This window comes from Astatotilapia calliptera, chromosome 20 (genome assembly GCF_964374335.1).
Source record: "Astatotilapia calliptera chromosome 20, fAstCal68.1, whole genome shotgun sequence".
In the NCBI taxonomy this organism is placed as follows: Eukaryota; Metazoa; Chordata; class Actinopteri; order Cichliformes; family Cichlidae; genus Astatotilapia; species Astatotilapia calliptera.
In genome coordinates this window covers 29,849,396-29,870,350 of record NC_137441.1, presented here as the reverse complement: position 1 = coordinate 29,870,350, position 20,955 = coordinate 29,849,396, and the positions used below count along the sequence as shown (strand labels likewise).

Sequence of the window (20,955 nt, the reverse complement as noted above, 5' to 3'; positions counted from 1 at the left end):
ACAGAAAATAGAAGAATATAAGACTAAGAGAATGGTACTAGACTAGAGGCTCTGAGGTTGTACCTGGACACAGGAGTCAGTGCTGGTGTTGATATCTATTCAACAGCTACGGATGAAAAATACAAATGTCAGTGGTCCTCAGTTCACTTAGAACACGACATTGTAGACAAATCTTAATGATAATAGTCTTTATTTTGTGGCAGTTGGAATGTCAAGGTCACTACAGTTGTTTCTGTTATAAATTAACCAGGAAGTATTGTAATGGACTTTGATCAGTTTCTTAATTCGTCTAAGTCACATGCACTGAAGACATTCTGGTTTTTCTTTTTGTCATAAGACCATTTTTTAAGTCAGGTTAAAACCAGACTTAATTCAGCGCTTGAAGTTTGTTTAGAAAGAAGACTGTTCCAAAGGGATACTATGGATCAAGACCGCTTTCAAGCCAAGTGTGATTGAAAGAGTGGCAGCTTTTGTGTTCATATAAACTTGTGCATGGATTTGGAAATAATTAAATTTAAAGTAGCACCACAATTAGATAAAAACGAATGCAGGACCACCTGAAAGCAGAAAACTGTGTTTTAAACAAACATGTCTGAGGAACAACATATGTCCACATCAACTGCCAAGTGAGTTACAATTTTTGATCTCACTGTTATTATGCAAACTAAACAATTAAATATTTTGCTAAATATTAATGTACTTGATGTTTTAAACTTGAATGTGAAGACTAATGTGCAGATGCTGATGCAGTGTGTATTTTTATGTCACTCTGTTGCTGTAATTTTATTTTCTCTGTTGTAACAGATCTGCTAATCATAGGTTTGAAACTGGTAAAGCTCTGAAAATTGAGTTTTAAATTTTTCAGAAAGTTATGATTTTTCTTGTGAAACAAACATTAGCTTTGTAAAACATGTGTCATTTGAGACTCAAAGATCATGTCCAAGGGAAACCTGAGAAGGTTCCTGGTTTGAACTTTCTGGTTTCCTGGGTTTTCCTTTCGAATTTCTATGTTTTATTGTGGCTTTGTGGGTTTTCTCTAGGTACTCCTGTTTTTTTCCACAGTCCAATGGCAAGCTTCTTAGGTTAGATTGTGATTCAGAATTGGCCATGCCTATGTATGTGAATGTATGGTTGTCTTTCTGCCATATCCGCCAACAGACCACTCTGACTCAGCTTCTTCTTCTACGAGCTGCCTCAGCTCTTCTATCGTTAACCCAATAGCATTTGCACATTAAAAAGGTTTGCAGTGAGCTAAAGCTTTCCTTAAAGCCTAATATGGAGCCTTGGTGTTACGTCACATTTCCATCTCCTCACACACAATTTACAAAATCTATCACTGAACTCAGGTGAAACTGAGGCCTGGTCATAACATCAAACTTAACATCAAATAGTTACTGCTGGGCATCCTGTTCTGTTGATAATTGAAATTGCTGTTTGAATGGGTAAACAGAAGTTACAGATGCACTTTTAAGCTTTGTCTAATTAAGACATTTTCTGATCCTTATTGAAGTCCACATGAGCACCAAAGACCTGTTTCCATGAGAAGTGACATGTCCAAAGGGGAACCCCCAGACTTCAGTGATAATAAACCAAGGTAAGATACTCTGGAATTAAATTTCTATTAAACAAGTAAGAAAATGTTATTATAAACTCCTCTGTCATTAGTAAATCTGATTTAAAAAAAAAACTAAGTACAGCATCGCAGTAATCTTAGTCAACAATATATTGCTGGTCATTCATAGCTTTGTACGTAAATAACTGAAATGCAGCACTGAAGCAGAGACTTCATCACCAGTATGTGGTTGTCAGTTAAATGATGAAGTTGTTTAGAACAGTTTTTTATTTTTGGTAAGTCATATAACGTTATCATCAGCACAAAGCAGGTGTACCTTAAATGCGGTGTGTGGATCTTTGCTGCTAAACCATGTGTCTGTGGAAGCACAGATACAGCAGACTCTCTGTGTAGTCAGCAGGAGTTACCCAACTTGCTCTCCAGTGAAAAGACAGTGGAGAACATGAAACAAGGTTTCAGAGCTATTGCTAAAGCTTTCCTTAAAGCCTAATATGGAGCCTTGGTGTATATCACATTTCCATCTCCTCACTAACAATTTACAGAATCTGTAAGTGACCTCAGATGATGCTGAGGTCTGCTCATAACATCCAATTATGTTGGTTATTGAGAAGATTGAAAACATTGAGGGTAGACTTGACACTACATCAGTTATCAGTCAGGTCTTGAAATGAATAGTGATGGGACAGAGACAGCTGGTTAGCACGCTGTGTTCAGTATCTTTTTCAGCAAAACACTTAAATATATTTCTGCCGCTTAACATCAAATAGTTACTGCTGGGCATCCTGTTCTGTTGATAATTGAAATTGCTTTTTGAATGGGTAAACAGAAGTTACAGATGCACCTTTAAGCTTTGTCTAAATAAGACATTTTTTGATCCTTATTGAAGTCCACATGAGCACCAAAGACCTGTTTCCACGAGAAGTGACATGTCCAAAGGGGAACCCCCAGACTTCAGTGATAATAAACCAAGGTAAGATACTCTGGAATTAAATTTCTATTAAACAAGTAAGGAAACATTATAAATCCCTCTGTCATTAGTAAATCTGATAAAAACTTTAAGTACAACATTCCAGTAATCTTAGTCAACAATATATTGGTCTTCATTCATGTTTTTAGAATATTTTGAATTGTAACTTTCTGATAAGCATTCATCACTTTCAGCACAAAAGAAGTCGAGCTTCACGGGACATCTAACACTATCAATGTTAAAGTGACATTAATAGTTGTAATATGAACTGTGCAATCTGTTCCACTCATGCAAAAGTGACAATGAGCAGTATTTGGCAGAGCAAAGTTCTTGCAGCATTTGCTGTAAATACATAAAAACCTGAAATACAACATTAATGCAGAGACTTTATCACCAGTATATGGTTGTCAGTTAGTTATTTTTGGTAAGTCATATAACGTTATCATCAGCACAAAGCAGGTGTAGCTTAAATGTGGTGTGTGGATCTTTGCTGCTAAGCCATGTGTCTGTGGAAGCACAGATACAGCAGACTCTCTGTGTAGTCAGCAGGAGTTACCCAACTTGCTCTTCAGTGAAAAGACAGTGGAGAACATGAAACAAGGCTTCAGAGCTATTGCTAAAGCTTTCTTTAAAGCCTAATATGGAGCGTTGGTGTTACGTCACATTTCCATCTCCTCACACACAATTTACAAAATCTATCGCTGGACTCAGGTGAAACTGAGGCCTGGTCATAACATCAAACTTAACATCAAATAGTTACTGCTGGGCATCCTGTTCTGTTGATAATTGAAATTGGTGTTGGAATGGGTAAACAGAAGTTACAGATGCACTTTTAAGCTTTGTCTAATTAAGACATTTTCTGATCCTTATTGAAGTCCACATGAGCACCAAAAACCTGTTTCCATGAGAAGTGACATGTCCAAAGGGGAACCCCCAGACTTCAGTGATAATAAACCAAGGTAAGATACTCTGGAATTAAATTTCTATTAAACAAGTAAGAAAATGTTATTATAAACTCCTCTGTCATTAGTAAATCTGATTTAAAAAAAAAAACTAAGTACAGCATCGCAGTAATCTTAGTCAACAATATATTGCTGGTCATTCATAGCTTTGTACGTAAATAACTGAAATGCAGCACTGAAGCAGAGACTTCATCACCAGTATGTGGTTGTCAGTTAAATGATGAAGTTGTTTAGAACAGTTTTTTATTTTTGGTAAGTCATATAATGTTATCATCAGCACAAAGCAGGTGTAGCTTAAATGTGGTGTGTGGATCTTTGCTGCTAAACCATGTGTCTGTGGAAGCACAGATACAGCAGACTCTCTGTGTAGTCAGCAGGAGTTACCCAACTTGCTCTCCAGTGAAAAGACAGTGGAGAACATGAAACAAGGTTTCAGAGCTATTGCTAAAGCTTTCCTTAAAGCCTAATATGGAGCGTTGGTGTATATCACATTTCCATCTCCTCACTAACAATTTACAGAATCTGTAAGTGACCTCAGATGATGCTGAGGTCTGCTCATAACATCCAATTATGTTGGTTATTGAGAAGATTGAAAACATTGAGGGTAGACTTGACACTACATCAGTTATCAGTCAGGTCTTGAAATGAATAGTGATGGGACAGAGACAGCTGGTTAGCACGCTGTGTTCAGTATCTTTTTCAGCAAAACACTTAAATATATTTCTGCCGCTTAACATCAAATAGTTACTGCTGGGCATCCTGTTCTGTTGATAATTGAAATTGCTTTTTGAATGGGTAAACAGAAGTTACAGATGCACCTTTAAGCTTTGTCTAAGTAAGACATTTTCTGATCCTTATTGAAGTCCACATGAGCACCAAAGACCTGTTTCCATGAGAAGTGACATGTCCAAAGGGGAACCCCCAGACTTCAGTGATAATAAACCAAGGTAAGATACTCTGGAATTAAATTTCTATTAAACAAGTAAGGAAACATTATAAATCCCTCTGTCATTAGTAAATCTGATAAAAACTTTAAGTACAACATTCCAGTAATCTTAGTCAACAATATATTGGTCTTCATTCATGTTTTTAGAATATTTTGAATTGTAACTTTCTGATAAGCATTCATCACTTTCAGCACAAAAGAAGTCGAGCTTCACGGGACATCTAACACTATCAATGTTAAAGTGACATTAATAGTTGTAATATGAACTGTGCAATCTGTTCCACTCATGCAAAAGTGACAATGAGCAGTATTTGGCAGAGCAAAGTTCTTGCAGCATTTGCTGTAAATACATAAAAACCTGAAATACAACATTAATGCAGAGACTTTATCACCAGTATATGGTTGTCAGTTAGTTATTTTTGGTAAGTCATATAACGTTATCATCAGCACAAAGCAGGTGTAGCTTAAATGTGGTGTGTGGATCTTTGCTGCTAAGCCATGTGTCTGTGGAAGCACAGATACAGCAGACTCTCTGTGTAGTCAGCAGGAGTTACCCAACTTGCTCTTCAGTGAAAAGACAGTGGAGAACATGAAACAAGGTTTCAGAGCTATTGCTAAAGCTTTCTTTAAAGCCTAATATGGAGCGTTGGTGTTACGTCACATTTCCATCTCCTCACACACAATTTACAAAATCTATCACTGGACTCAGGTGAAACTGAGGCCTGGTCATAACATCAAACTTAACATCAAATAGTTACTGCTGGGCATCCTGTTCTGTTGATAATTGAAATTGGTGTTTGAATGGGTAAACAGAAGTTACAGATGCACTTTTAAGCTTTGTCTAATTAAGACATTTTCTGATCCTTATTGAAGTCCACATGAGCACCAAAAACCTGTTTCCACGAGAAGTGACATGTCCAAAGGGGAACCCCCAGACTTCAGTGATAATAAACCAAGGTAAGATACTCTGGAATTAAATTTCTATTAAACAAGTAAGAAAATGTTATTATAAACTCCTCTGTCATTAGTAAATCTGATTTAAAAAAAAAAAACTAAGTACAACATTCCAGTAATCTTAGTCAACAATATATTGCTGGTCATTCATAGCTTTGTACGTAAATAACTGAAATGCAGCACTGAAGCAGAGACTTCATCACCAGTATGTGGTTGTCAGTTAAATGATGAAGTTGTTTAGAACAGTTTTTTATTTTTGGTAAGTCATATAATGTTATCATCAGCACAAAGCAGGTGTAGCTTAAATGTGGTGTGTGGATCTTTGCTGCTAAACCATGTGTCTGTGGAAGCACAGATACAGCAGACTCTCTGTATAGTCAGCAGGAGTTACCCAACTTGCTCTCCAGTGAAAAGACAGTGGAGAACATGAAACAAGGTTTCAGAGCTATTGCTAAAGCTTTCCTTAAAGCCTAATATGGAGCCTTGGTGTATATCACATTTCCATCTCCTCACTAACAATTTACAGAATCTGTAAGTGACCTCAGATGATGCTGAGGTCTGCTCATAACATCCAATTATGTTGGTTATTGAGAAGATTGAAAACATTGAGGGTAGACTTGACACTACATCAGTTATCAGTCAGGTCTTGAAATGAATAGTGATGGGACAGAGACAGCTGGTTAGCACGCTGTGTTCAGTATCTTTTTCAGCAAAACACTTAAATATATTTCTGCCGCTTAACATCAAATAGTTACTGCTGGGCATCCTGTTCTGTTGATAATTGAAATTGCTTTTTGAATGGGTAAACAGAAGTTACAGATGCACTTTTAAGCTTTGTCTAAGTAAGACATTTTTTGATCCTTATTGAAGTCCACATGAGCACCAAAGACCTGTTTCCATGAGAAGTGACATGTCCAAAGGGGAACCCCCAGACTTCAGTGATAATAAACCAAGGTAAGATACTCTGGAATTAAATTTCTATTAAACAAGTAAGGAAACATTATAAATCCCTCTGTCATTAGTAAATCTGATAAAAACTTTAAGTACAACATTCCAGTAATCTTAGTCAACAATATATTGGTCTTCATTCATGTTTTTAGAATATTTTGAATTGTAACTTTCTGATAAGCATTCATCACTTTCAGCACAAAAGAAGTCGAGCTTCACGGGATATCTAACACTATCAATGTTAAAGTGACATTAATAGTTGTAATATGAACTGTGCAATCTGTTCCACTCATGCAAAAGTGACAATGAGCAGTATTTGGCAGAGCAAAGTTCTTGCAGCATTTGCTGTAAATACATAAAAACCTGAAATACAACATTAATGCAGAGACTTTATCACCAGTATATGGTTGTCAGTTAGTTATTTTTGGTAAGTCATATAACGTTATCATCAGCACAAAGCAGGTGTAGCTTAAATGTGGTGTGTGGATCTTTGCTGCTAAACCATGTGTCTGTGGAAGCACAGATACAGCAGACTCTCTGTGTAGTCAGCAGGAGTTACCCAACTTGCTCTCCAGTGAAAAGACAGTGGAGAACATGAAACAAGGTTTCAGAGCTATTGCTAAAGCTTTCTTTAAAGCCTAATATGGAGCGTTGGTGTTACGTCACATTTCCATCTCCTCACACACAATTTACAAAATCTATCACTGGACTCAGGTGAAACTGAGGCCTGGTCATAACATCAAACTTAACATCAAATAGTTACTGCTGGGCATCCTGTTCTGTTGATAATTGAAATTGGTGTTTGAATGGGTAAACAGAAGTTACAGATGCACTTTTAAGCTTTGTCTAATTAAGACATTTTCTGATCCTTTATTGAAGTCCACATGAGCACCAAAAACCTGTTTCCATGAGAAGTGACATGTCCAAAGGGGAACCCCCAGACTTCAGTGATAATAAACCAAGGTAAGATACTCTGGAATTAAATTTCTATTAAACAAGTAAGAAAATGTTATTATAAATCCCTCTGTCATTAGTAAATCTGATAAAAACTTTAAGTACATCACTGCAGTAATCTTAGTCAACAATATATTTTTAGAATATCCTGGATTTTAACTTTCTGATAAGCATGTACCATTGTCAGCAAAAAAGAAGTCGACCTGAGTAGGGCAATAAAGATACAATACAAGTGCTCTAATGGGGTTATACGGTACTACAAGGTCATTAAGATAAGATGGGGCCTGATTATTTAAGACCTTGTATGTAAGGAGCAGGATTTCGTATTCAATTCTGGATTCCTGGATTTAACAGGGAGCCAATGAAGGGAAGCCAATACAGGAGAAATATGCTCTCTCTAGTCCCTGTCAGTACTCTTGCTGCAGCATTTTGGATTAATTGAAGACTTTTCAGGGACATCCTGATAATAATGAATTACAGTAGTCCAGCCTGGAAGTAATAAATGCATGAACTAGTTTTTCAGCGTCACTCTAAGACAGGATATTTCTAACTTTAGAGATGTTGTGCAAATGGAAGAAGGCAGTCCTACACATTTGTTTAATATGTGCATTGAAGGACATATCTTGGTCAAAACTCACTCCAAGGTTCATCACAGTGTTACTGAAGGCCAAGGTAATGCCATTCATAGTAAGAATCTGGTTAGATACCATATTTCTAAAATTTTCAGGGCAGAGTACAATAACTTCAGTTTTATCTGAATTAAGGAGCAGAAAGTTAGTGGCCATCCAGGTCTTTATGTCTTAAGACATTTCTGCAGTTTAACTAATTGGTGTGTGTTATCTGGCTTCATAAATAGATAGAGCTGGGTGTCATCAGCATAGCAGTGAAAGTGTATACTATGTCTTTTGATGATACTGCCTAAGTGCCATGTATAATGTAAACAGAATTGGTCCTAGCACTGAACCCTGCGGAACTCCGTAATCAACCTCAGTGTATGAAGAAGACTCTCCATTTACATGAACAAATTGGAGTCTACTAGATAGATATGATATAAAACCACTGCGTCACAGTACCTGTAATACCTACAGCAAGCATAAAAAAAACACATAAATATCAGCAATCACTTTTTTGGACAGCACCAGCCCACTTTAACCCTTGAGTATAGCAGTAGAAATTATATATATGTTTTTACCTCATCTCTTTGTATTCAATAAGCGTTGATTGATAAAGCAATAGGGTTGTCTTTTATGTGTTATTGTTCCCTCCATTTAGCCTCAAATCAGTGTGAAGGCGTACTGTTAAGTAAATGAATAACGTGTTAAATCTAAAATAACAAGCCTGTTTTGAAAAGGAGCTTGGTAATAAAAACAAATATTTATGTAAAGATGTTGGGACTAAAACTAAAAAGTTTCAAATAAAGTACAGATACCTGAAAATTCTTCACTATACTCCATTGTGGACGCAGACAGCTGAAACTGAAGTCATTCCTATTATGGAACTTTAACATGGGATGCGGCATTGACTGCGCATTGACTTCCTGTTGGGTTGAGCAAAGCCCAGCTCAGGCATGGGGGCTTGGTGTTCTGGGGGTGCTTCGCCTCCGTGCTGGGGCTCTGGCTGGGCCTTGGGGGCTTGGGTCCTGGATGGTGTGCTGCCGAGGTTGTGGGCGGGTGAGTGCACGGGGCCTCAGCCCTGGCGTGGGGGGCCTCTGGTGCATTGGCCAAACTGGGGGCCTCTTCAAGTGGCAGGGAGGTTGTTACATCCTTGCAGGACTTCTCTGCTCTTCAGGAGTTCACTTTGCAGGTGAGGGAGAGACATAGGAGAGGTGGAGAATGAACTCAACCTGGGTGTATATTGTATTGTGTAGTCTGGGAGACGATTGGATGATGGGGTGGGTACAGTTTACTCTGCGGTGGGGTCAGACGGGCCGATCCAGGTTCTGTAGGGCTTGGCGGTGCTGCTGCCGTGGGCCCGGGTCCGGATGGGCCTGAGCCCCCTGGCCTTGGTTGATTCCAGTGAGTGGGGTGCCTACTGGGGTCAGCGGGGGAGCTGGCCCATAGCCCCTCCCTTCCTTCCCTCCCCATCCCCAACTGCCTCCCTCTTCCCGCTCCACCACACCCACCCACCCATTCAATTTTAAAATAAAATAAAATAAAATAATAACAACAAACGTCAATCAAATGGACCAATACGGCAAGGTTGTGATGATCCACCTGGTAAAATAAATTCATTGGGCATCTTTCTTGGCCTTCAGACAGTAATTCTGATGGCTAAATATAATTGATATTCATTTAAATGGTAGTAATGATCATTGGTGACACGAAAACATGTATGTTCTATATTAGTTAGATAGGACTTGTTTTTAAATTATAAAATATTTTTTTTCATCATAATGAGAGGGCATTTGGTTTGATTAATTAATGACTTATTTTTTACTTAATTTTGAGGTTTCCTTTAACTGAAAATCTTTGATGTTAGTTTGAGGATCTAAAGGGAACCAAATTCAGAGAATATTTAGATATTTAAGATATTTAAGTGTGATGTTGAAAGTCCAACAGCTGATGAGTAATGTTCTAATATTTGTTATTTAGTGGTAATTTTTAATACTTTTATAGGTTATTCAAAGGATCGTCATGAGGGTTTGATCATTAGCAGGTGATTATGCACAGTTAGGAATGACAGAGGATAGTGGACAGGCAGGATCTGTATCTAGACCCTCTTAGACAGGTGCCTCTTGGATCACACCTTCTTTAAAAAATGGCCAGTAATAATTATATGTCTAATGGCTTGATTTAATAGTGGATTGTTTTATTTTATTTTATTTTATTTTTTAGAAAATCCAATTTCCCACCACAGTCATGAAATAACAGTCATTATTAGTTTTTTATTTCTTAATAAAATCTGTTTTCAGGTCAGCTCCATGCATTCTTAGTACATGCAGTAGTATGTGATATTAAAAATTCAATCAGAACAGAGGATACTGGACAGAAACCTACAAAAAGCTTCAGAGGTACCTAGAAGGTTCGATATTTATAAATGTTTGACATTGAAGTTTACCATAAAGCTGATCAGGAATACAATGTTTAATACTATTAAACCTTCTGAATCTAAGTGTTGAGTAAAAGCAGGGAAAGGTATGGGTGAGCCTACTGTTATAACTGTAAAAGAATAAAGGGAAATGGAGACAATATGATAAATTGCCAAAGTGAAATGTCAGTTCATTTATTTTGCTGTGCTGACAAACAAAATATTAATTAGAAATGTCTTCTCTGCCTTGAAGCTCAACTAGATCAACTGACAACAGCAATGCTTCTGTGAAGAGTGATCTCAGTGGTGAGGATGACTCTTACAACATCATTAACACAGAAATCCTTCTTAAGTCAGCGCTGTCAACAGAAGAATATTTTAGAACACAGGATATTTGTACTTTATTCAACATACTACTGCTATTTTCTTTCCTCTGAGAAGGAATCACACTAAGAAAGAATGAAATGTCATTGTATTTATTTACAAAACTCATATTTGTACATATTAGTACAACAATTCATGGTACATCTTTTTATATTTTTCTGTTTTTTCAGAGACCTCAAAGCAATGGACAAAGCTGGTGACACATCTGCGCAAAAGTCTTCTTAGAGAAAACAAACTGATTGAAGACACCAATCATCCTAACCAGAAAAACACAGAACACATCATAAGAGAAGACAGCACTGCAGAGAATAATGAACAGACTGGGGTGAAAGTGAAGACAATATCTGATATATTTAAAGACAAGAATGGGAAGAAACCCAGAACTGTGCTGACTGTTGGAGAGGCTGATATCGGAAAATCCTTCCATGTACAGAAATATATAAAAGAGTGGGCGGAAAATACAAACCCTTCAATTTCAACTTGGCTTAAAACATCTTTAATTGGTAAAGGAAAAGGAAATGAACTAGGAATATTTCCACTCAAAGTCTCTGAACTTAGTAAGATGAAAGATAAAATTAGCTTGGTGGGTCTTCTCAACCATTGCTTGAAGGAAACCAAAGACCTGGTCATCACTGAATTTTCACACTTCCCATTTTGTTTTATCTTGGATGGACTTGACCAATTTCAGCTCCCGCTCGACTTTGACAACAACACCACCTTGTCTGATATCAGTGAACCAGCCTCAGTGGACGTGCTGTTGACCAACCTCATCAAAGGGAACCTGCTTCCTTCAGCTCTAGTGTGGCTAACGTCCCGACCTTCAGCTGCTAATCGGCTGAATGTTGAGAAATGTGTTGACAGGGTGACAGAGATACGAAGTAAGATTATTGTTACGGAGACTGTACCTTAAAATTAAATGCAACCAAGGGTCTTTATAGTATAATATCCAAAAGTCTTGATCTGCCCCCAATTTCTTTATATATCATCATACATTTCTAGAAAAATGAGAAATAGCTGCACCAATTTATTAAAACATGTACAAACTGCATATTTCTACTTAATCTCCCACTCAGTGAAGGAGTCACAATAAAGAAGAATAGCATGTCTTTGTATTTATTTATAACAGTCATATTACTACTATCATTGCTGTTAATTGAAATGTTGCAGTTGCTGAATATTACATTGTTCAGATTAATTCTTGGCTCTCTTTCATCTACAGTGAAAAATGCAGGAGAAATTCTGAAGTCTGCAATTTGCAAAAAGTATAAAAGCCAGAGAGAGGAAGAGACTGACACAGAACTCTGTGCACAAAAGGAAGAAAAAGAAGAACTAGTGCAACCCGACTACAAAGATATGTTTAATGTGCGAACAGTGCTAACAACAGGAATGGCTGGTGTTGGAAAAACATTTCAAACAAAGATGTTCATGATTAAGTGGGCAAAAAAGAAGACCCACAAAAACATAGACATTATAGTTTCATTCCAGTTCAGTGAGCTGAATAAAAGAAGAGACCAAGTTCAGAGTATGGAAGAACTGCTGAATGATTACTTCAGTGATATTAAACTACGAGGACATCTCTCCTATGACAAGTTTAAATTACTTTTTATTCTTGATGGCCTGGAAAAATGTACACTTCCTCTGGATTTTAAAAACAACAAGAGACTGACTGACATGAAGGCACAGGCCACGATGGATGAGCTGCTAACAAACCTAATCAAAGGGACTCTGCTTCCTTCCGCTCATCTCTGGATCATCTCTCGACCCTCAGGAGTTGATAAGATTCCTACTTGTTATATACAAAAAGTTACAAAATGTCAAGGTACTGAACAAAATGAAGCTTTAAAAGACAACACACTGGTTTCCTTATTTAAACAGACTTAAAAATACTTTTAATAATTAACGTTGTGCGTGGTACATTTATCTTTAAATTATTACATTTTTTTGTCCATTTAGAGACCTCAAAGCGATGGAGGAAGCTGGTGAAAAAACTGTGCATAAGACTTCGTACAGAAAACACGGTGAATGAAGACACTAATCATCCTAACCAGAAAACCACAGAACACATCGTGAGAGAAGACAGCACTGCAGAGGGCACTGATGAACAGAAAAGTAACCCGACTGTGGTGAAAGTGGATGCAACATCTGACATCTTTAAAGACAAGAATGAGAAGAAAATCAGGACAGTGCTGACTGTTGGAGAGGCTGATATCGGAAAATCGTTTCATGTACAGAAATTTATAAAAGAGTGGGCCAAAAATACAAATCCTTCATTCCTCACTAGGATTGAACTAGGAATATTTCCACTCAATGACCTTAACCAGATTAAAGATATGAACTTTAGCATAGTGGGTCTTCTTAACCATTTCTTCAGTGAAACCAAAGAATTTGTAATTACTAATTTTTCACAATTCCCAGTTTTAATTATCTTGGATGGACTTGACAAATCTCAGCTTCCACTTGACTTTGACAACAACAACATCTTGTCTGATATCAGTGAGCCAGCCTCAGTGGATGTGCTGTTGACCAACCTCATCAAAGGGACCCTGCTTCCTTCAGCTCTAGTGTGGATAACGTCCCGACCTTCAGCTGCTATTCGGCCGAATGTTGATAAATGTGTTGACAGAGTGACAGAAATACGAGGTAAGATTGCAACTGCAATTAGATATCATTCAGCATCTTTGTAGTACTTATGCTACTATACTAGACCAAAAAAAAGAGTCAAAATACAAAAAAAAGCTTTCAGAAAAGACAAATTTAGTAAGTTTTTATATAATAAATAACTTTTTAATTGCTGAAAACCAGACAAATGTATACAGTGTATACTTGTGTAATTTCTATTTCTAATGTTTTCTTTCAGAGAAGCCTGATATTACAAGCCAACGCAAACTCAAGTCTCAACTGAAGGAGCAGTTTACTCGTGTGTCTGAGGGCATCGACAGGCAAAAAACCTCTGCTGTCCTGAATGAGATCTACACAGAGCTCTACATCATAGAGGGACAGAGTGGAGAAGTCAATGAGCAGCAAGAGACCAGACAGGTTCAAGATGCAAAGTTCAAACCAGTTAAACAAGAAACAGCAATTAAATATAATGAGATCTTCACATCTGTAGGAAATAAACATATTAAAACTGTGATGACAATTGGAGTGGCAGGCATAGGAAAAACTATCGCATCAATGAAGTACATGCTGGACTGGGCTGATGGTAACCCGGTTCAAAACATTTATTTCATGTTTCCACTTCCTTTCCGAGAGCTTAATTTGAGAACAGAGGAACAACTCAGTTTTGAGGATCTTATTCATCAGTTCTTTCCAGCTATGAAGAACTCAGAAATAACCGACTATGACAAGTACAACATTTTGGTTGTTCTGGATGGCTTTGATGAATGTCGCCTTGATCTTGACTTCAGTGAAAGTAATAAATGCATCAATGTGAGAGAGCAAACATCAGTGAATATTCTGCTGACCAACCTCATCCAAGGAAATCTGCTTCCTAAAGCTCAAATCTGGATCACCTCCCGTCCTGCAGCGTCGAACCGTATTCCTGCTGATAAAGTTGACCGGGTCACAGAGGTGCGAGGATTCAATGATGAGCAAAAAGAAGAGTACTTCAGGAAGAGGTTTAATGTGGATCTGGCTGAAAAAATCCTCACCCATGTGAAGAAATCAAGGAGCCTTTATATCATGTGTCACATACCAGTTTTCTGTTGGATCACTGCAAAGGTCCTGGAGGAATATGTGACCACAAACCAAGATGATGAAATGCCCAAGACTCTGACTGACATGTACACATACTTTCTTTTGATTGAGTGCAGACAGGCTAACAGAAAGTATAATGAAGACAAGACAGGTGAAAGCTGTGAGATAGATAAATGCTGGAATGAAAGAAACAAGGAAACCATTATATCTTTGGGCAAACTAGCTTTTGAGGAGCTTGTTAAAAGAAACTTTCTCTTTACTGAAGAAAACCTGACAGAGTGTGGTACTGACATCACAAAAGCTGCTGTTTTTTCTGGGATATTGACTCAGATCGAGAGAGAAGGTCCTTCAATGTACCCACAGAAACTGTTTTGCTTTGTCCATTTGAGCATTCAGGAGTTCATGGCAGCTTTCTATGTGTTTTACATCTTTAATAACAAAAGTGAAAATCTGCTTACCCCACCTCCTTCAGTGGTTTCAGATTTGCCGGCATCTGACTTCTACAAGAAGGCAGTGGACAAAGCTTTAGATAGTAAACATGGAGACTGGGATCTGTTTCTCCGCTTTCTGCTCGGCCTCTCACTGGAGACCAATCAGAAACATCTGAAAGAGCTGCTGATAGACGACAAAAAAAATAACAAGGAGACCAACAAGGAGACAGCTGAGTACATCAAAAAGAAGATCAATGAAGACATCAGTGATGCAGATAAAAACCTCAACCTTTTTTACTGTTTGAATGAGCTTAATGATCACTCTCTTGTGAAAGACATCAAAGAGCAACTGCGATCAGGAAAACAGAATTTTGAAGATTACTCTGCTGGTCAGTGGTCTGCTCTGACGTTTGTGCTGTTGACGTCAGACGAGAAACTCGATGTGTTTGATCTGAAAAAGTATCGGAAATCAGAGCAAGTTCTTCTGGGAATGTTGCCAGTGGTCAAAGTCTCAAAAACTACCTTGTAAGTACTTTTGAATAATTACTTTTGTAATTCAGTGTACACAAAGTTTAACTATCTAAACAGCTTTCACAGAGAAGGAGAACTCCAGTGAGTTTAGTGGGAGATTCAGTCAATTCAGTGTCATTTATCAAGTTTGAATTTCAAACTTTCTGCTTTAACCTTCTAGGACCTGGCGTCCACATATGTGGACATCACATTTTGGGTAGTCTAGACCAAAATACCTAAATTTACTCTACAAGGGCCTGATATCCACTTACAATGACATTATACTGCTACTGTTCTATCAAAATCTAAAACGAATGTCCTCATATGTTGATCTCATTTTTCTCAGAAACAAAAATTAGGTAAAAATAAAAATCTGGTAATTCTTTGTTTTTACATTCATCAGGTCCCACTCAGCCCAAATAGCAAAGAAAAATTAAAAATGCATGCCATGAAAGAGTTCGGGTCTTAGGAGGTTAATTCAGAGGGTTTAAGAACAACTTGACATTCACTATTCAGTAGTTACATTTAACTTTGTGGAAAGTCACCTATTTTCAGTAATTGGATAATTGACTGACAAGCAGTTTCATTTTCAGGTGAGTCATGTTCCCTTGTTACTTCATAACAGTGGAAATGTGCCACTGGCATTTATTGATGATGTGGGCAGGGATAGCTCAGTAGGTAGAGTGGTCGCCAAAGGTCGGGGGTTCGAATCCACTGAAGGGCTACCCTGAGGTAGCCTACCTCTGAGCAAGGTACCATCCCTACACACTGCTCCCTGGTGCGCCTGCTTACTGGGTGCCCACTGCTTCACTGAGTGAATGGGTCAAATGCAGAGAGAGCAATTTCCCCACGGGGATCAATAAAGTATACATTATTATTATTATTATTATTATTATGTGATTGCTGATGTAAGTCACAGGATGAATTCGGAAGTTTGCAGCCAAACACTGGAAAACTGATCAGACGGTGTTTCCGACGGTGAGTCCTGACATGCTAGATTTTTTTTAAGGCAAATAAATGGGATATTTGTGATATTAATTCAAAGCCTCTGAAAATGGCGAACTATGTTTAAAAGTGTCTGTAATTTCTAAAGTAAATGAAAAATTTTTGTAGATCTCCTTGAATCTAAGTGGAAACCCTCATCGTCTTAATTGTTCTATTTAAATTCCAATGTGGTGGTGCACAGAGGTAGAGCTATAAAAATTATGTTCTGTCCAACAACTAATTTATATAACTGTATACACTGGTCTTTTAGTTACTTGAACATACTAGTGCAAAGTAACAGTTCATAGCACTTTGCTGTATGTCTCATTTTCACAGGCTGACTTGGTGTGAGCTCTCTGAAAAAGCCTGCAGTGGTCTGACATCCTCAGTCCTAAGCTCTGCATTCTCAAACCTTTTGGAGCTGAACTTTAGCCATAATGATTTGCTTGATGTGGGTGTGCAGCATCTTGCAGAAGGCCTGAAGAGTTCACACTGCAAACTGGAGATTCTGAAGTAAGTGTGCATAAATCAGACTGCCAAAGAGGGTTTTGTTGTCTTTTCTTGTTAGAAAGTTAAAAGGTTTCCATATGGTACAAAGTATAACAGACTGTTAGGTTGCTGAGACGCTAGACTGTTTTTAGCCACATATGAATTTTATTAGAGACAAATATTTTTTTACACTTTAGTCAAAGTGTGCAGAAAAGCTGTACCTCAACAACATGATTGCTTTCCATTACCATTATATCCTAAGCCCAGACTAAAGGGGGATGAAGGGGGGTTTCTGAATATAGGAACCAATTAAATGGTCTACCTGGCCTCATACTTTATGTAAATAGGACATGACATTTCTGTGAAAATTTTGTCAAGTTTACCTAAGCAGGGTAATCACAGCATTCAAATGTTTTATGTAAATACATTCACTGCAGCAACTTGATGTTAAAGAGAAGGTGATATGATCATCTTATTAAAGATATTAATGTGTCATGTGTTTATTGAATCGTTTTTTGAGTGTTTCAAACCTTTATCAAAAAGTCAGAAAGACCATCAAAATAATTTATCTCTGTGTGTTCTGCAGATTGTCTGGTTGTCAGGTAACAGAGACAGGCTGCTCTTTCTTGGCCTCATCTCTCAAATCGAATGCAGCCTCCCTCCTGAAACATCTGGATCTGAGTTATAATCACCCAGGAGACCATGGGAACACACAACTCACTGGTATAAAGGAAGATCCAAATATGAAGCTGAAGACACTGCTGTAAGTTATAAATATAATTGTTAATATAGTATATAGAAATAAAAGGCATTTATTTCTAATAATATAGAAGGATCTTTTTCTGAGCCTACATCAACTTTAAAGCAAAATTATAACAGAACCTGAAATAAAAAGTCAATGTTTCATTTATAACATAAATTAAATTTGAAGTCATATTTTTTCCAATCTGTTTAAAAATTATTGCTGCACTACTTCCTCACCCTACCTTACTATACCTAATACTATATATAAAATAAAATCTTGTACAGTTTGGACCATGGTGGAGAGCATCGGTTAAAGCCGGGGATAAAGAAGTGTAAGTTGGTCTCTGATCTTCAGTGTTTTGTCAAGTAGTCACCAAGTTAAAGCTCCAGTTGCTCATTTTTGAAATCAAAATCACTAATTATAATTTGCTATACCTGCTAATGTTGTTTTGATTTGTTGTTTTGCTTGTATTTTTTTTATGTATTTATATTTTGTGGTCTCTCCAGTACACAAAGATATCAAATTCTTGCGTTGTCTTTCTCAGATGGTGTAGAACTGAAGTTTGATGAAACTACGGCAAGCAAAAGGCTTGTCCTAGAAGGAGACAGAAAAGTAAAAACTGTAAAGAAGGTAGAGGAGAAACCTGCACGACCTGAAAATGTGGACAGGTTCAAGAGGTCTCAGGTGTTTTGCGTCGAGGGACTGAAAGGTCTCTGCTACTGGGAAGTGGAATGGAGTGGGACGGTCTGCATTGCTGCAGCATACAAAAGAGTGGGTAGAAATTGGGATAGTAGTGGTGGCCTTGGATGCAATGAGATGTCCTGGGCTCTGTCCTGCTCTAGGACTAAATGCACTGCCTTGCATGGGAAGACATCAACACAGCTGGAATTACCTTCCAGTAAAAAAATAGCAGTGCTCTTGGATTGTGAAGGTGGAATTCTGAGTTATTACAGTGTTTCATCAGAAAAGCTGAGCCTCATACACACCTTCCATGCAAAATTCACAGAGCCGCTCTTCCCAGCGTTCTGGTTTAAAACAGGCTCTGTGACCTTATGTGACATTAATTAAATCACTGTGGTTGAAACAGGTTTGATAAACTGATCACCACAGATGTTCTTCGTATTTCATTCAATTAACATTTCAGTTCCTTAACATGTAAAATTACTTTGCTGTTTTTCTCTTTTAGATGTGACTTGTTTATAAATAGTAAACAATAAAGAAAAAAGAACAATGTAAAAAGAAAACTAAGCTTTTGTAATATCATAAAGTTACATTTGCCCAACATCCAGAGGTCCTTAAAACGCACTAACCCATGGCAGTTGTAGATCTGCTATGATACAGGCAGCTCTGTATGTCAAGATAAGGGACAGTCGCTGATTTCACTCATTTCTTTCTAAAACTTGTTTGTTTCCTTGTTTAATCACTTATATTTTTCTAAGTGTAAGATATCCTGATAACGATGATGAATATTACGAGTTTCAATTATGTTTTTTTTTTACTTCAGTTCTGCCTTGTTCTTGTTTTCATTACTTTAATTTTATATTTTGTAAATGACAATAAAGCAGAACATGTACAAGAAAGAATACATAACTGTATCCCTGTCAAATAATACTTACATGTCCTCTTGAACATTAACATTTTTCTTTCAGACATTATTGTCAGTATCATCAGCAGTGAAGACTGATGGTCATATATAACTGTACATACAGAAACCTGATTTTTTGATATACATAGATATAAAAAAAAATAAATCCGCTGATTAAAGTCAGACTGTGCTTGAGAAATTGATAAAAAAAATAATTTAGTTTTACCAACTTTGAAAGCGTGCGCGCGAGAGAGAAAAAGGCTTCACTAGTAAAAATTTATGGAGAGTTGAACCCAAAGTCAAATAAATGTATGCCAAAAAATATCAAAATGTCACACCTCACAGACTTTGATTTGTTAAGGACAAATTACTCACATTTGACTTTGGCTCACATCACAGGATTAGGTTTTTATCAGGTGTGTTTCTTAACTGATACATCTGGAAACTTGAACACAAAAACACTTCTGAATGTCACCCGATGAGTATTGTGGTTGGACTGTATCTACTGCCTTAGTCTTTATCTTCCTAATTATGTGTCAGTTGATCGCTTGTCCAGGTGGTAATTCCTACATCCACGTCTGTCTTTGTCTCTGTCCAAATTTCTTTTTTCATTCACTCTTTCTAACATAATTTCAGTCAAACGGCTGTCAGACACAATTTATTTCTCTTCTCTTCCATCTGGATCCTGATCAAACTTTACTGTGTTACACTGTGAAGAAGCCTGGTTGACTATAGGAATAATTAGGGGAGTAATGGCAGCTGCAGTTTTCAGTCTTGGTATCCAGGTCTCAAACACATGCACAATCATAGACATTTACAGTACAATAATGTGATGTTAAAACAGCCTATTTTCCCTGACACATACAGTTATATTCATGGCAGTTGAGTCTGTTGGGAGTGATTATTTCCATCGGTGTCCACCAGACTGTAAGAAGAGAAGAGAAAAACTGAAATAAAGACCTTTTGCATTTACAGTAAGGTAAGCTTAGCAGCTTCCACGTTCAAAATTGTCTAAACCTTCTTAATGTTAAATTTGACTACTTTATTTCATTCTTTCCTCCTTAATCTTTGCTTAAAGTCACAGAGCATAACCAGTGATTTATTTCCTTTTTAGTTTGTGACCAGTTTGAGCCTTTCTGGTTAATCAAAGAGTAAAGAAACAATATTTCAAATATTCTAAAAATCACTGTTAAAGCTAAACATCCTTACAGTGGGGACAGTTTGCATACTACTCAAGACACAGCTTGTTTACTTAAAATTGGCGTAGGCCATTGTGCATTTTAACATTATATTATTGTATGCATCCATCTTTTTTTTGTTTTACCAAAATTTGCATCCAAGCTGGCATGTTTGGGCATTTTAATGTTGGAGGCAATGAATTACACACATAATATAGGAGTGGATGGTGGCTAGAATGAAAGCAGTTACAAAGGAAGAGATGGAAGTAGAAGAGAAAGGAAGCATCTGGGACAATGTGGCAACGAGCGAACTGAAGGCCTTTTTGCACCACAATCCAATTCATTGTTTCCATAAACCTATTTTTTGACTGAGTCTGTGAAGAGCCTTAAAGAAAATCACAATAAAAAATTTAGTTCCAGTTCTCACGTCACGGGCCTTATAAAAGCAACAGACCTGTTTGATTTGCTTAGGATCTCTCCTGTTTCTGCTTCTTTCACTCCATACTATTGATCTGCTGCAGCTAATTGACAACACATTTAGGGCCCCTCACGCTCTTTCTGTCTCACTCTGCATCAGTCTCTTAAGATTTGTTTTGATTAGAGAGCTGCCTGAGCACGCTTT

General features: G+C 37.4%; 1 protein-coding gene across 1 annotated transcript; it reads left to right on the top strand.

Moving 5' to 3' along the window:
- The first annotated feature begins 13,001 nt into the window (after positions 1 to 13,001).
- Positions 13,002 to 19,157, top strand: LOC113012993 (NLR family CARD domain-containing protein 3-like). Its single transcript, XM_080294974.1, has 6 exons — positions 13,002 to 13,355; positions 13,573 to 15,367; positions 16,673 to 16,849; positions 17,412 to 17,588; positions 17,855 to 17,901; positions 18,115 to 19,157. Exons 1-6 carry the CDS (start codon positions 13,046 to 13,048, stop codon positions 18,636 to 18,638), a joined length of 3,030 nt encoding a protein of 1,009 aa, XP_080151100.1. The 5' UTR covers positions 13,002 to 13,045; the 3' UTR covers positions 18,639 to 19,157.
- Positions 19,158 to 20,955: the final 1,798 nt, after the last annotated feature.

Bases quoted from the DNA above. Each gene is read 5' to 3' on its own strand.
- LOC113012993 (XM_080294974.1), top strand. From the start codon at position 13,046: ATGAACTTTAGCATAGTGGGTCTTCTTAACCATTTCTTCAGTGAAACC. The intron at 16,850-17,411 runs GTAAGTGTGCAT...TGTGTTCTGCAG, and splicing joins TGCAAACTGGAGATTCTGAA to ATTGTCTGGTTGTCAGGTAA. The intron at 17,902-18,114 runs GTAAGTTGGTCT...TGTCTTTCTCAG, and splicing joins AAAGCCGGGGATAAAGAAGT to ATGGTGTAGAACTGAAGTTT.